This window comes from Corapipo altera, unplaced genomic scaffold (genome assembly GCF_003945725.1).
Source record: "Corapipo altera isolate COAL_440 unplaced genomic scaffold, ASM394572v1 23, whole genome shotgun sequence".
NCBI classification, from domain to species: domain Eukaryota; kingdom Metazoa; phylum Chordata; class Aves; order Passeriformes; family Pipridae; genus Corapipo; species Corapipo altera.
Genome location: NW_020884878.1, coordinates 3,717,959 through 3,733,754, shown reverse-complemented (window position 1 = coordinate 3,733,754; position 15,796 = coordinate 3,717,959). Strand labels below are relative to the sequence as shown.

General features: G+C 42.3%; 1 protein-coding gene across 3 annotated transcripts in view; it reads right to left on the bottom strand.

Moving 5' to 3' along the window:
* AKT1 (AKT serine/threonine kinase 1) overlaps positions 1–15,796 on the bottom strand; it is a 74,553-nt gene that overhangs the window by 33,520 nt on the left and 25,237 nt on the right. For all 3 annotated transcript variants that reach the window (XM_027637736.1, XM_027637734.1, XM_027637735.1), the window contains exon 3: positions 2,035–2,163. In XM_027637736.1, the coding sequence (XP_027493537.1) occupies positions 2,035–2,163 (129 nt within the window). The remainder of the gene's footprint in view (positions 1–2,034; positions 2,164–15,796) is intronic.

The window sequence follows — 15,796 nt, the reverse complement described above, 5'->3', positions numbered from 1 at the left end:
AGGGCTATCATGTTCTCTTGGAGGAAAAGAAAACAGAAGGATTAATTTTTACAAAATATTTAAGCTAAATTCCCCCCACCATTCACTAGCAGGAGGTTTCTATAGGTGCTCTGGCCTGAGCCTTCCTCTAGAGACAACTCGAGTTCACTCACATTAACTCAACAAATTAACCCAAATGAATGTATCAGGCAAGCAGGTTCAAAGGGAAAGCTTATGGTGCAAAACACATCCAAACAATTCAAGTGTGGAGGGCACCCAGAAGGGAACTGCACATCAGGTGCTGGAAGGACCACGTGCTACTTCCTACATGGGAAATTAAATCCTGGTGGGGAAACAGCTGCTTCTGTGAGCCCAAACCCACAAAAATGACTTCTAGCAAGGAGGCCACACTCCAATCATCAAGACCTTCCTGATCTGCCACTAGTTCACCAGGCGAGAGCCAGTCTAGGAACATCCTCCCGCCCACCACCCAGCCTGCAATGCCTCTTAGAAGGGCTACACCTTATCCACAGGCACATGCCGCATCTTCTCCGACCATGCTCTGATGCCATGGTAACAAACCTGTTTATCTATAAATGCTGAGACTGATGGGCTCAATCTGCCAGAAAAAGCACTATATTCCTGTTGTGAAAACCTATTTAAGTTAACTAGTTTTGAAGGCAACTTGAACAAAGAGAAGGCAATGGACACATTTTTACTCCTTAGCACTGAGCTGCCCAAGTAAATGCAGTTAGCACCAAGAGGATGGAAGTGTCCTGCAGAAAGTGCATTTGTTAAAAGCCTCTGGCTATAGACCAAGTACTGAATTAATTTATGAATTAATGGCTTTCCGCTGCTTTTCTTTACCTTCTTGATCTGTAAGGAGATACCAGACTAAAGAGGAAAGTACTGTCATTACTGAAATGAAAACACTATGACAATTCTCTCTCTAAAACGAGGCAAAAAGCCCCAAAGCACTCTTAGCATCCTGCACAGAGGCACCAGGCAACAGCACGTCCACTATTTATTCCCATCATCAGTCAGAACAGGTATATGCTGCTACCGGACGAAAAATAACAAACATTTGCATTAATTCCTAGTGCTGCCCAGCCCTCTTAGGACCAGGGTGTTCCAAAAAATCTGCTTAATGATCAACTACAAAGATGAATCCCATGTACTTGAAGCTATCTGTAATGAAGAGGGAAAGCCCCTACACCCTTCTTGTTGCAGAGCTTTGCTCCCACTAGACACCAGGAACACGGAACAGATCGTTGTTAATAACAGGTGCCACGATCTATTTTTAAGTGGTGGAACGAGACACAGGCAGATCATGAGACAGGAAAGATTAAGAAGAGGAGAAAATAAAAGCTGGAAGTATACAGAGAAAGGTTAAAAACATGAGCAAGAGAAGGAAATTATCTTCAGAGTCTTCTATCACATCCTGTGCTGCAGCACCTGAGCAAAGTCGGAAATGTTTGCATAGAAGAGAGTGCAGAGGTTAGGAGATGTTATTATTTCCAAACGCTTTTGTTGGCTTTAATAGAAGAAACACGGTTTTGTGTTCAAAACTAAGAAAAATCAAGCATTTTTCATTAAAAGCAGTGCTTACTCTGCATTCTCTTGTGCTAACAATTAAATAACTTGACCTATGTCAATGCCACTGGAATTCAGACCTGGTGGCAGAACAGAGGCTGAAATGCTTTGGCTGTGCCTACTTGCCAAGTGCTGGGGACATGTGCCTGGGTTAATTTCCACTTTAAAGCAACTAGTTGAATAACATACATACAAAATATTGACAAATAGATTGATTTTATTAGATAACTATAAATGGTAAATTAGTAGAAAACTGGTTAAAAAAAAAGGCAGAGCATCAAATCCCCACATCACAGTCATTCCTGAGAAACACAGCGGGGTTTATCATCTCAAATAAACACCTACAGTGTTTAGATACATCACTCGGGGCAGATCTGAATGTTACAGATGCAGCTTACCAGCTACGACTACGAGAAAACATCGACCCCCAAACTGGACGAGGGAGCAGGTAAAAACACTTACGAGCTACTGAGAAGTTATTTAGAGGTGATTCCCGCTGGTCGACATCCTGCGGTCGCTCCTTGTAGCCAATGAACGTGCCATCGTTCTTTAGGAGAAAATACCGCGGCCTCCATGTTTTGATGTATTCTCCTGGAGAGACAGGATGGGCAAAGGGTGAGAACATCAGAAAACACCCCAAAATACTGACTCACCGATAATATTTTTTTGTTAATATTGAAACTACATGTCATTCTGACAGCAGCAGTTTTAAGAACATTCAGTTCAGTCTGATACAAACAGTGGAAAAATACAGGCACTGAGTCAGATACTGCTAGCAATGTTAACCATAAAAATGGGACTTCATAGAAGGTAAACAGCTATGTTTTGTTCTTCCATCTACTCCGATTTCCATTCAAATTCTGCAACATCTGCCTTAAATGCATTTTAAATTTAAAAAAAATCAGAGCAGATGTCCTATGTATTATTTTTGCTATTGTCATTTTTCATACTGACAAGTGGAGAAATTTTTTTCATTTACATTTTGCAGCGCAAGTATTTTAAACAACAATGGGTAATTTACTAATTAGTCAACTGCTTTATCAAACCAACAGTCACTTTTAGACCATAAGAAGATAATTCTCTGCTTATGTTACATAACATCACTCACTCCTCTCACAGTATCTCAAGCGTGAAACATGAGATGATATATCACAATATGAAGGGGAAAACACTGGATGATGTATAGCCACCACAAAGAAGAAAACAAACATCTATTCTGAAAGATGTGCCACCTTTCTTTGTCAGAGAAAATATCCCTTGCTCACACCATGCTACTGCTCATCTGAGTAACCTGCATAGGTGTGTGACTGTGTTACGGTCACATTCCAAATGTCCAGCAGTAGAATAAAAAGAAAAAAGTTGATCAAAACCTCAGTTATTTATGGGATTTATTCGTAAAACACTGGTCTTCAGGTAAGGAAGAGAGAGGTTCCACCTGTAGCTCTTCTGGATGACTGTCAATATGCCTCGGCTTTTTGCTTATTGACCAGACTGTCTTCTCAGGCAGTCTCTCAAGAACCTCAAATAGCTTTTCATGGTGCCAAGCTGCCCCTCTAGGTCCTACAAGGTTCTGCAGTAGTGTTTCTATTCAACTGAGTCATAAAAACCTCACTCAAGATGTTATTCAAATCACACTACTGGCCACACTTTTCCAACTCTGCTCACCCCAACAACTGATTTTAAAAAAATTAAAAACAAATGGTCACTACAAAGCACCCACAGCTGGGTATCAGCTATTCCTCCTCTCCTGAGTATGGTTTCTCACTTGTTTGTTCAACACTGGTGAGAGGACGAGGGAGCACAGCAGAAGCCAAGCTCCTTTTCCAGTCTGTGCACCCTATGGTGCTGCCCTGAAGCGCCTGGTGCCCAGTGCCCACAGGTTCATCTGCTGGCAAGCTCTTCAAACAACCACCCAGAGCAGTGAGAGGAGGAGGCTCACCAGACTTATTGGCTCTGGCAACCTTCTGCTGTTCTCCTATTCTCCCAGGCTCCACTCACACCCTCTTTTCCTGCTGCTCAGCTTTCCTCTGCCAGTAATTTCTCTCCCAGCGAAGTGCACCCTGCCCCAGGAACTCCCTTGCAGCTGCTTTGTCTCCTTCCTCTCCCCACAGTCCTCCTCTCCGTCTGTGGTGCAGTTTCACCCTGCTTTGGGCACCAGCTGTGTCACTTCTCTGTTCACGTCCATCCCGACCCCTCCTGCACACGGAAGCAGAAGCAGCCCCGACACCCACACCACGCGGTCACGGGCGCGCACACCCCCACCAGCTGCTTTCACCTGTTTAGTCCTTGTTGGGCTTTTCATTTTCTATTTAAAGCAAAAAAAACTAAGAGTTACCGAACTGTTGGAGAGAGTTGCACAGAGCTACCTTTGCAGTGGTCACGTCTGCAGAAAACATCCTCTTGCACTGAGGAAACAGGTATGGGGCAAGAAAGGGGAGAGGAAAAGGAAGGCACACACACAAACCTTCTCAGTGTTTCTTTTAGAGACGTCTGTTACTGCTGTAAGTCTTACACTGACCTATAAGGGGTTTACAAAAGTGTCATCATTGCTCCAGGAATTTCAGAACTCACCTACAGCTGTCATGGTTTAACATTTATAAGCAAGGAGGTAAATGTAGAAGGTTTTGTTGTCAGCATCTTTTTAATTCTGACCTTAATTAAAAGCTGAAAACTTTCTGGGATCAGTAGGAGATTATGAAGCCTTCCACATTTAAATTATCAGTCCAACTCAGCTCAGATCAGTGAGATTACTCCAATCTCATTACTATTACACCACAGATGTGACTACAGGGATAAGAAGATACGTGGCACATTCAGCCCAGCTCTTGACTAGAGGTTTGCCAGGTAAGCAGGTCAGGGAGGTGGCTGTCCAGACTATCACAATTTTGGAACACACTGTTACATACCTGACTCGTTGGTATTTTCTTCTCTTGCATAAAGCACACCCAGGAGACCTAGGAACCACCACATACCCTTTATGATACCTGCATTTAAGACTAAATACAGATTTGAGGGGACATAAAATATCTGAACAGAGGCAAGACAGAGTTTCCACCTCCCTTACTCCCTAATTTGTGCTACACATCTTTCCCATTGGCATTTACAGAGGGGACATTTATTTTTTGCAGATTCTGAAATTATTATCTGGTTATTTTCAGTGAAGCACGCATAATTTTACACAAAATTACACTGTACTGTCACAGAAGACTCTTCCTCTTAGATTAGATGCTTATGTTTGGCTCTCATACTTTCTTACAGCTTTATCCCCACCGATCTGTTTCTCTGTTAGAAACACATCATCTAACAGGATTAATCACACAGTCTTTAAATTGGTGCACTCCATACATATATAGCATCCTCCTCCACACTCACTCTTTCTCTGTGAAAAATCAAGGATTTCATTACTGCCAGGCTTTTTACAAGGATCGTTCTACTTGTATCTTCCCTTAACCATTGCTTTAGCTGGTTCTAGTTCCTGAACCACCTTTTTCATTTGCAAATAGATAACATGATTTTATTTACACTTCTTTTCCACATGTCTGGAGCTTAATGAATCCTGTAATATGGAAGCCTACATATTATTGGTTATTAGCTCTTGCTAAGGACAGTACGAGGCACAGTCCAGCATCTGTGGTATAAATTTTTATTATATAACACACTGAGGTTGTACTTCTGCATCTTGCAGCAAAGTGGCAAGACACTGCCTGTTGTGTGACTTCCCAAATAGATAACCTCCAAGTATAATTTTACATTCAAACCTGAGCAAACTATAGTTCCTCTACAGAAGTTTTGACACACAGATTCACAAACACAGTCATTAAAAAAATGTATAAAGTGCTTATTCTTCAGAAACAAGTTTATATTTTTATGATTAGCCAAAACACTATAAAAATGGCCTACAACCCATGAGGACCACATCAATCTTGACAGCAAAACTGACTACTTTAGGCAGAAAAGGAGTTTGTCAATACAGATAAAAAATAATTATGTGGAACTGCTGGGACAAAGCTGTCTGAAAAACATCAACACCTTTTCCTTCCTCCGATATACTCAGCAAGCTGTCATGCCTGAGGAGTGAACTGAGCTGTTTCAATTTGTGCCCTGTGTTTTTTGTTCCTGTTGCGGTTTTGTCTTTAAGAATCACAAGCAAGAAGTTACTTGAACTCACTAATATTAGCAGTTATGTAGTCACACTAGAAAGAATTGTACCAAGTACAGTAAATGCAAGCATGTGTGGCAAATATTATCAGACAACACTAAAAAAAAGAAAAAAAAAAAGATCCACCATGGAAAAGTGAACAATTTACAAAGCAAAACATTTTTTCCTCTGTGATTCACTGCTTGTGTAATGCCCTGGCAGAGCCTTCTTTGTTTTCAGTAACAGAATGCTAACACTGCAGACACAGGAAAGCAAAAGCATGGGTTACAAATCCTACATATAAAATCCTGGAACCAAATAGACTCCTCTGTAGCTTGCTAGCTTTATTATTTAAAATCTTTATGTACCATTCTGTTTACTCCAAGCAATTTCCAAATTGCAAAGAATCCCAAACTGTATATATCTGGAAACATACACAAAGATAGTTATAGACTGATTTCCCTTTATTGCCTTGTGTCTGCCCCCACACACTGCACATTAAAATACTTAACACACACTTAGAATGTAAATCCATCTCATGCCAGAAAAGCTTTTTCGCTGTAATGCATACTGCAAAGCACGCTTATGCCTGAATATTTCAGAAAAAGTTAAACACAAAACTCCTTTGGTTCATGAAAAGTTAATTCTACTGAGGATTTACAATAATGCAGGGTTAGGTTATTTTCCTCTCCTCCCCACAACAGTATCTCACCGAATCTGGAGCTGTCTACCACTGATAGAGTGTCTAACATCAGAAACAGCTGCCACTCCCTGGGAAGCTCACGGGGTAAGTGGAGAATAATGAGCAGCAAGCACCAGCAGAACAAAAGAAAATCCATCTTTATTTACCAACTGCTGCATGCTTGTTGCTGCATCAAGCTCATTCAAAGCCAACACCACACCCTTTAATTCAGAACAGACTATATTTAAGAAGCCTCTGCTATTTTTTTTTAATCAACTCATACATACCAATGGTTTGAAAAAAAAATCATTAGGTTAACCAAGTCAGCATCCAATGATACCCTTGATATTTAGAAAAGCACCAGACCAACTATTAACTTTCTTATGGCCCAAAGTAACCAAGTAACATGCCCAGGAGCACTGACTGAAAACAAGGTCTCAGTTACATGAAATGCACTCAAGTGGCTACCACAAATCTATGGATAAATAGTGCATTAAACTTTCTGTCCTGAGCATCAGAAGTATCAGCTTTAATTGCAATTAAGGTTAACGCTCAAAAAAATTAAGAGCTTTTGCGTTATGCAAGCCTTCTCTACATTCCCACACGCTCCGATGATGTAACGACACTCCCTGATTGTACAGCCCCAGTTCCTGTCCGAGGGAACAGGAAAGTTATGCCAATCGCAGCGCTAATGTGCCACCAGTCAAAGGCGGAATGACTCATTCCCCAGCCTCAATGGCCGCGAGAAGTGGTCTGCATCCTGTCGGCCTAATAAGGTCTCGGCAAAACAGATGCCAGTTTCCTTAAAGACGTGAAGCTTTCAGGAGCTGCCATCTCATGTGTGCTGGAGAGTGGGACAGGGATTTACAGTTAGTTTTTGCTGCTTGAGTAAATGGGGTAAGTGTCCGCTCGTTTCAAAACCAGCTGAAATCAAAACAGATTTGGAAAAAGAAAGCCGGATTGAAAACCTGCCTTTGCATTTCTAAAGCACTCGGAAGCAAGCCCTTTCCAAGCCAGGGAGCTAATTCTGGATCTTAACAACCTGACACCAAACAATTAAGTCTAGGGTGACCCGAATGAAAACTCTCAGCTCAAATACATTCATTTTTTTATAGAAATAACTGCACAGACACCCACAAGGCTGGTGCACCGCTCTTCGCTCCCCTCAACAAACTGTCAGAACAAGATATTTAAACACAGTGCCAGGTTTTCGGTAGCTTGGGGAAAGAAAAAAAGAAAGGAACAAAAAAAGAGGTTATGCTAATGTCTTTCCCAACGCGCTGGCGGAGAGAGAAGGACCTCTGGTTTGTCTGCCTATTCAGAGGCGCAGTGAAGGGGCCGGTTCTTTGATGATTTTTTTGGGCCCCTCTCTGGATGCCTCCTCGGCCGCCGCCTCCAGTGTACAGCTGCGGAGGCACTGCCTGTGCCTGGAATCTCAATGAGGTGGCCGGGCCTGCTGCTGGGGCTGCTCCCCCGTGGGGAGGTCACCTGCAGCCCACGGCCACTATACCCGGGCAACGCTCCAGAGCTCGGCTCATCCACGCCAGGTCAACACTTCGAAGCTTGGTTCATCTGCACCAGGCCAAGGTTGAACAGCTCGGCCACTCCATGCCTGGCACACCCCTAATGTGGGGTCCCACGGTCACAATGGGCTAATTTGGGGCATGACAAACCCACTCCCCACTTTTGTGTCCCACGGGCAGTTGGACGGCCGCACGGTGCACCGGCAGCCCACACGGCCCTGACTGACGTGACTGCCAACAGGTTCAGAAGAAATGCCTCCTCCTCCCCAGTTTCTACTTTTCTAAACCTACTGCCGTTTCTCACGCTCGCAGAGAGCTGCAGCACAGGGCACCTGCTTCATTATCATATCTTGGGGGAATATGGGGAGGGAGGGAGGGAGAGGGGAGCTGGAGGTGGGGCGAAGGGGGATGGCTGAGCCGTCTGGCCTTCGAGCGACAAAGGGAGCCCCGCGAGGACAACTCCTGGTCACCTGGCACCCCACATCTGTAAATTAACTTCAGAAAGCAGCAAACAGCCTTGGTTTCCCACAAAGCTGTATAGAAAAACAAGCGTATTGGAAGCTGCCCTGTCTTCAGTTACACAACAGCGCAGGTGGGAAACACCTAAGGAAGGCAAGGAACGGGTGCTCTGATTCACAAAGCTGGCCATGGGAGAGATCAGAAGTCAGATTACGGAGAAAGAAAAACAGATTCTCGCCCAATACTTTCTCTGTGCAGGGGATGGACAACTACCACGTTCTCCGATTCCATCTCTGCCAAAGGGTTTGAGATCACCAGCCAACACCACCACTGCAGAAGACAACACCTCTATTTTTTACCACTGTATTTCAACTGTCTGATTATGTAAAACTGAAACACGGAGGTTTATCTTTTTTCTTGTTTGGGTTTTTTTTTGCTGAATTTCAGTTTAGAAGGTCAAAAATGTTGCCATATTGCTTACAGCAATCAATTTAAGCAATACCAGATATTCCCAAAGGACCAAAAGAGAATTAATCAGCATGTAAAAAACTCCTTACTCCTACCTTTGGCACAGCTTAGTCAGGCTAGTCCTAACCTACAGCTGTCTCCAGTGGGAGAAGATGTAAATGAAATTTCATTAAAACCAGCAGTTTTAAGGATAGCTATATAAATTACAGGAAAATATAAAGTGATTCCTTAAGCTATACTGAAAGCAATCTCAGAGTGAATTGCATCTCCACTACCTCATGGTGTGAGTACAAAAGGACTTAAAACTACCATGAGGTGTCCAACAGAATTAGAGAGATTTTTTCTGTAACAAGCTCGCAAGCAGTTATAGGATTTTACCAAAACGCTGCACTCCTGTAGCAGAAAGCACCGTCATGTATTTCTCTGCTTTTGACAGGTGCCCAGCTCTCTCTCATTTTTTTAAATAAATAAAAATGACAGAGGAGGTGTCAGATTCACTGAACTGAATTAAGCATGCTTAGAACAATTATTTCTCCCCAAGTAATTTTTACCTTGACACTATGATGGAAAATAGCACAAGCAGCTAACAAGCCACTTAAGCTAATAAGCCTCTTCAACTTCTTAAATATCTTCCCTTAGAGGAGGGAGGTAGCTACAACTATTCCTCAAGTTCAATCTGAAATTAATACAATCAGTATTTCTGAAAACCAGGCTCCTAAATACACCCCATGTGTTTATAAAAAGAGTGTGACTTAATCCTCCAAAGAATTTATGTCTACTACAAATACAAAGAAAAAAACTAAACCAAAAACACCAAACCCGCCACACCCCGGTGTATTGGAACAAGGATGGGCTTTTCTAGACAGCATCTAAAACCTGATTCAATTATTTTACCTCTTCGCCTAAGAATCCTTAGCCATGACTCTTGTGCTTATCTGAACACATGCCTGATTTGAGTATCACAAACCCAGTTTTATCCTTCAGTAAATCCTGTCTAGAGACTGACAGAGAGTGTCAGAGGGGACAAAGCAAAGAAACACACACAAACCAAAGCTCTTGCACAGATTAAACAAAGTAGGACAGTTTTAACTTGTATTCCTCAAGCTGCCTAAACATAGAAGATGTTCAGGAAAAGCATCATTAATTGATTAAAAATTATTTTAGGTCTCTTCCCCTACTCTGCCCCATTAAAAAAAGATTAGGTGAGTCAAAGACTGGGGCAAGAGTGATTTTTATGATGCATTTATTTGCTTTGCGAACATTAAACCTGGAAAGTACTCAGTAGAGGCTCCCCATCAAAATCCCAAAGGTGGTGAGACTGAGAGGTGAGTTGGTAGCTTGGGGGGGTGTGTGCACACGAGAAAGCAAGAGCAGGGGAGGGAAAAAGCAGGACACAGGCATGAAGAAAACATCCGCAGCAAGGACTGGCGAGTCCCCGCCTCGCTCTTCTAGGCTCCCATTACCAGATCATTGTGTCATTCACAAAGTGAATCAAAACCTCGGGGAATTGTAAAGAATTGGCTAAAAAAAAAAAAAAAAAAAAAAGGCAAAACAAAACTAAAGGACATTAGGAGAGATTTATGGAAACAGCAGCTTTTCTAAAACAGAGGATATGGACCAACTTCAGAGGCAGTTGAAAAGGAAAAAAAAGGCTCTCTTTGTAAAAACTAAGCTGCAGAACATGGACTTTAATAAATAAGCAATTTATGGAGAGTAAGAAATTAACACATCGTATTGTTATTCTTTAGCTTCTGGGTTTGAGTCCTAATTTTCAACATAAATACAGAATTGTTTTAGGCCACTTACAATAAAAGCTCTACCAGTAATTGTGTGATCATGCTGTGCATCAGGAAATTTTTTGAAAGTGCCAAGAAAAAAAATCAATGCAGAATTTTAAACATGTTTATACAAACAGTTACTGGGTAAATATTTCATAGAAAGATGCATGAAAGCTAAGTTAAGCAAACATTCAATGGTAAAAATAAGAAGTAACATTAAAAAAGGGGTTTTGTCTTCACATGGCTGAGGCTAATTTGGATTTCCCTTCTTCATTTCATCACTAGCAAGTCTGCAAAACCCTGGAGGAGTACATGGAGACCATGTTAGTTCTAATAAAAAGTTTCATTTATCTTGAGCCATTTAATGGCCATCAATGGAAAAATTACAAGCACTTCCCAGAAAGCAAGTTCTAATATTTGTTATCATGGCAACCTCCTGGTTACGCCTCCAAATTTAGTATTCCTCAGATAACTTTTACTGAGTCACTACCCCAAACTCAGCAATGAAAACCTCCTCCAGATAACAGGAGTGCTGCCTCACTTCAGAGGAATTTTGCAAAGTAACTTAATTGCCTACTGAGAATTTATTAAAGCAACTTCACCTCTGAGTAACACGAGAGCAAACAGCCACTGGTGCTAAGCTTAGCTGAGTAACACAAGCGTAAGAAACTTTGCCAAGGATTTCTGTGCCTCAGACTTAGGTGTGTCGTCACCATAAAGCAGAGCACAATCCACACTGCTGCCTCAACAGGGCCACAAGCCCAGCCAGATGCACTACCAAATTTCATTTATTTTTATAACAGAGAGTCAAAATGTTGAGTCTCAATATAATCAAACAGCAAAATTCCTGCTGGATTTCAGTGGTACCACAATTTAGCCCTGTAACACTGCAACAAGACTAAAATAGGACTAAAAACACGTGCGTATAATCACAACTGTTTTTTAAACCCCGAAGTCATCTACTATATTATGCTCATTATACTTCTTCTAAACAACTCCAAGCTCCAGGATAGATGCATTTCAGTCAGTCACATGAAAATCTGTTTCTTACACAAGGAGGAATGAAATAAAGACCAACCCAAAAAAAGATACAATAAAGACTGACCTACCTTGACACTGCTCCCATGAATTAATTTTCATGTTGCCAACAGCATCTTGGTACACTAAAGTCACTTCTCATTTTAAAAATAGCATAAAAAACGAAAGGTATACACCACACAGAAGTGAGAAGCAGATGGACACAGGAAGATGGGAGCTTGAATTACACTTTCCAGCCTGCAGTGCCCCATACTTTTGTAATTTTTGCCATGTCTTCCCAAAACAGCCTCCTCTATTCAGACTGATCCTATTACTAGGGGAAAAAAACCCAGCACCCCCTACCCGCAGCCTGTCCTGAACTCACACCAGTTTCTGTGGGCATCAAACCTGGCACTTGCCCCACTGGATTTTCTGAGGTCAGGGACTACTATGTCAGCCCCACCTTTCCTCCACAGCTGGTTTTCCAAGCACAGCACACCACAGGACTGTTCCTCACCACACACATCCCTTCCTCCACTGCAATCCTAAAAACCCCATCCCATAACTGAGCACAGTCCACACTCTGCAGTTCTCTTCCCACTGTCACAAGGATGTCCCCAAAGGACAGAAGCAAAACAAACACCAAAACACATCCCTTGCCTAACCGGGTTACAGCTACCAGTCAGGTGTAGAACTTGCAGCAACCACAGCAGCTGTCCAGAGGAATCAGATTCCCACACTTTAAGCCAGAGAACATCAGAAAACCATAAATAAAGCTTTAAATTCATACGATGGTTTTTGCTCTGTCCTGTTTGTAAAATAATTAAAAAAAAAAAAAAGGAGAGCGAAAAAAACCTACAGGTCACCTGGGGTAACATTCTTGAAGGTCATCTGGGGCCACGCTCGTGCCTCAGGGACTTCTGGAAAGGAAGGTACAGGCACATGTACAGAAAACTTTGCATGCAAACCCTGTTCAATGCTCAGCACATGCTCTGCTTACAGCATTTCCTGCCACTGCTCCCTGATCTGATGCTTCCAGCTCAGGGAGCAGCTGCTGGGGGCTCCTCTGCCACTCCAGGGGTCAAGCCAAGCAAGTGCCACCTGCAAACCCAGCAAGGTGGGAGGGAAACCGGAGGAGAAAGGGGGAAGACAGAGGTACCTTGGGGAGGGGGTAGAGTGCGCCCAACATGAGCCAAGATGCAGCTACCACAATTCCAGCTGGAGTCTGCTGCATCAGAGGACAATGCTGACAAAGGGACAAGCTGGGTCTTTGATGGACTGAGAGCACAGGCAGGGCAGGGAGAGGTGGCAGTCTGACCCCCCACCCCAGGCCATGCCAGCTGTGCCAGTTGCCATCACCAGTACCGGTCCCGGTTCTGTTGCTGCGGGAAGTGCAGCCTGCACCCACCCACCCAGCTCCTCTCTCAGAACCTTGTTCTTGAAAAATGGCCAAATCCAGTAGGTTTAAACATCAAAGCTACATCCTTTAGATGCAGACACGCAGGTACACCAGAGACAACGTGGAGCTCCAGCCATGAGCTCACAGTATCGTTGTGCTGACCCTGCTCCTTCACAGGCACAGCCAAAGCTCACAACAAAATCTTCTGAAAGTCACACTGGCCTCAAAGACTGAGCCCACCCTCTGATCTGGGGAAGCTGTAAGGTTTAGATTATTCCCTAATTAATGCTTCTGTGCATTTATTTCCCCATCCTCTGTGAGAAAACCTTTTTAACATTAGGATTACGGGAGTGTCAAGTTAAGAGACAAAAATGTTTCAAAAAAGCAGTCACTGCACACTTGCAATTTTCATTTATCCACAGCACACCAAATGAACCTTGGTTGCGGACAGACTTCTTGCAAATTACAGTTTTCTAAACAAAGACACCCTTGGCTACAGAAATTGGAAGGTACAGATAACACCCTCTCCTTTAAAAAAATAAGAAATAAAACAGGATAAAGGATCCACATGAAAGTTATTGTTCTGATATTATATTTGATGATAAAATTGCAGCTCAGCTACAAAATTAACTGAGAAAGAGTCCACTACTGGGTCACCATCACTGGTTTGAGAAAATGTTTTTCTATACAAATTTTCTTCACCTCATTGAAGAATCCAAATTTCCTAGTTTAATCTTTTTCCCTTTTCCAAAAGAAATGGGAGCCTTTTTAAGCAATGAAGACATCCAATTATTTAATCACAGGGGCAATACAAGATTAAAATGGTTTCAAAAATTTAATCCAAACTAAATGTTTCCATTATGATAAAGTTTCCCAATGAACATTAAATCAACAGGTTTCCAGTTTCAGGTACAAAATCTGATTGAAAATGCTGCTTTGCAAAACTATTACAGTCTCCTGCCCCTCCTCACTAAAAATGCAGTCTAAATTGCTATTTCCATAAAGAAATACGATATTAACAGGAGTTCTATGAAAAATTCCTTATGAACTGCAAGGATTCTTCTGCTTAACCCAAAGGTAAAATTTATCATACAGAAATCAACTGCTCTGCAGATATGTATACCAGCAAGCTCCACTTCCATGCTGCAGTTGGAATTTCTACCAAATTGGGGGTGATGGCAATTCAACAGCTTTATTTGCAGTCCTCTGTTTTTTGCACCTAATTCATGACAGCACACAGGACGGAGAGAAACGTGGTTATGGCATTCTATACACTTTCCATTTCATCAGGTATGCTTCCCTGTCTTAATCTTTAAAAAGGAAACTGTAAGCAGTAAGCTGCAAAAAGGGTAATGATGGAAAAGCAAGGGAGGTGAGGGAAATAAAGGATTTTTTTTTAAATTACGAACATCAATGCCTTTTAGAAAGAAGAGATCCAGCCACATTTCCCCCTTCCTTTGTACTGAAGTTTAATAAACATTCTCTCCAAGTTACCAATTTTGAGAAAATCACCAGATAAACACTTGTGTTAACCCAGCTACATGGCTCGGTGCCAAATGTAATGCCAAACTCCCCAGTTGCAAAACGAGCTGTTTTTACACACCAAAGTAACCACGCAGCAGGCCTGCCGAGCCTGAAGACAGCTGACAGAGATGACTGTTGCTGTCCCCCCATTGCACCGACATCCATCCAAATACCAACATCTGCTGTGCTACAATTTACTTTTTACACAACATTTAGCAAAACAGTGCCTCTGACTGCAACATCATTAAGGAAGTAACAACAAATAAATCGCAAAGTCCCATCAGACAATTGTAAAATTAAAGCATAGTTTGCCTTGCATGCACTGAGCTTTAGTTCAGACGTACTGGACTTCAGAAATAATAAGCATTAGAATCTGTTTTCTTTTATTAAACACACAACACACAAGTCTGCACACCGTGACAAGCACAATCCATCATTACAGTGTAAATTACAGTTTTGAGGGTATTGACTTGACTCAATAGGCAGAGAAGCAGATGCCTGCATGGCAGCCTGGCTTGCCCGGGACCATCACAGCAACCCAGAGTACTAACAGGATTACACTGTGCCTGCAAGCACAGGAACTGTGCTCTAAATTTGGGGCCCCCTCCTTTCCAAACACCCAGAGCACGTATTTGTGCTTGCAAAGTAAGGAATTAACATTCCTAGAATCTAAAGTGCCCTTTGCTTTAAAAGTAGGACGGAGCATAGGGGCCAAGGCAATCAGACACCACCGCACAGAGGTGAGGTGGGCTCTGGTGGTGAGCCCTGTTACAAATTCATAGCCTGTGGGTTCAAACCAGGATTTTGTCTCCAAAGTGAAAGCCAGGTTTGGTGAGTGGTTCCACTGCACTGCCCAACACAGTTCACATCACAGAGGACCCTCCGTGATCCAGTGTCCTCCAATTAGTTGTCCTTCACACCTGCACCACCCAGTGCTGAAAGTCAAAATGGGGCTGCGCTGACACCCTGACACTGCCACAGTGCTTTCATTGGCACACAGGCAAAAGAGGAGGAAGAACAAAGAATTTTAATCTTCAAATTAATGCCCAGTTTTCAAAACCAACTCTTTCTTCCTCCTCTCCTGCAGTAATTCTCTGAATGCAAAAACAAGCAAAAAAAAATTTAAAATCTCACTTTCTTTTGAAAAGCAGATACAAAAATTAAAATTTTAATGAAAAAACAACTTAGATTTTATTAGGCATCAACTAAAAGGTTTTCCTTCAATCTTTCTGCTTC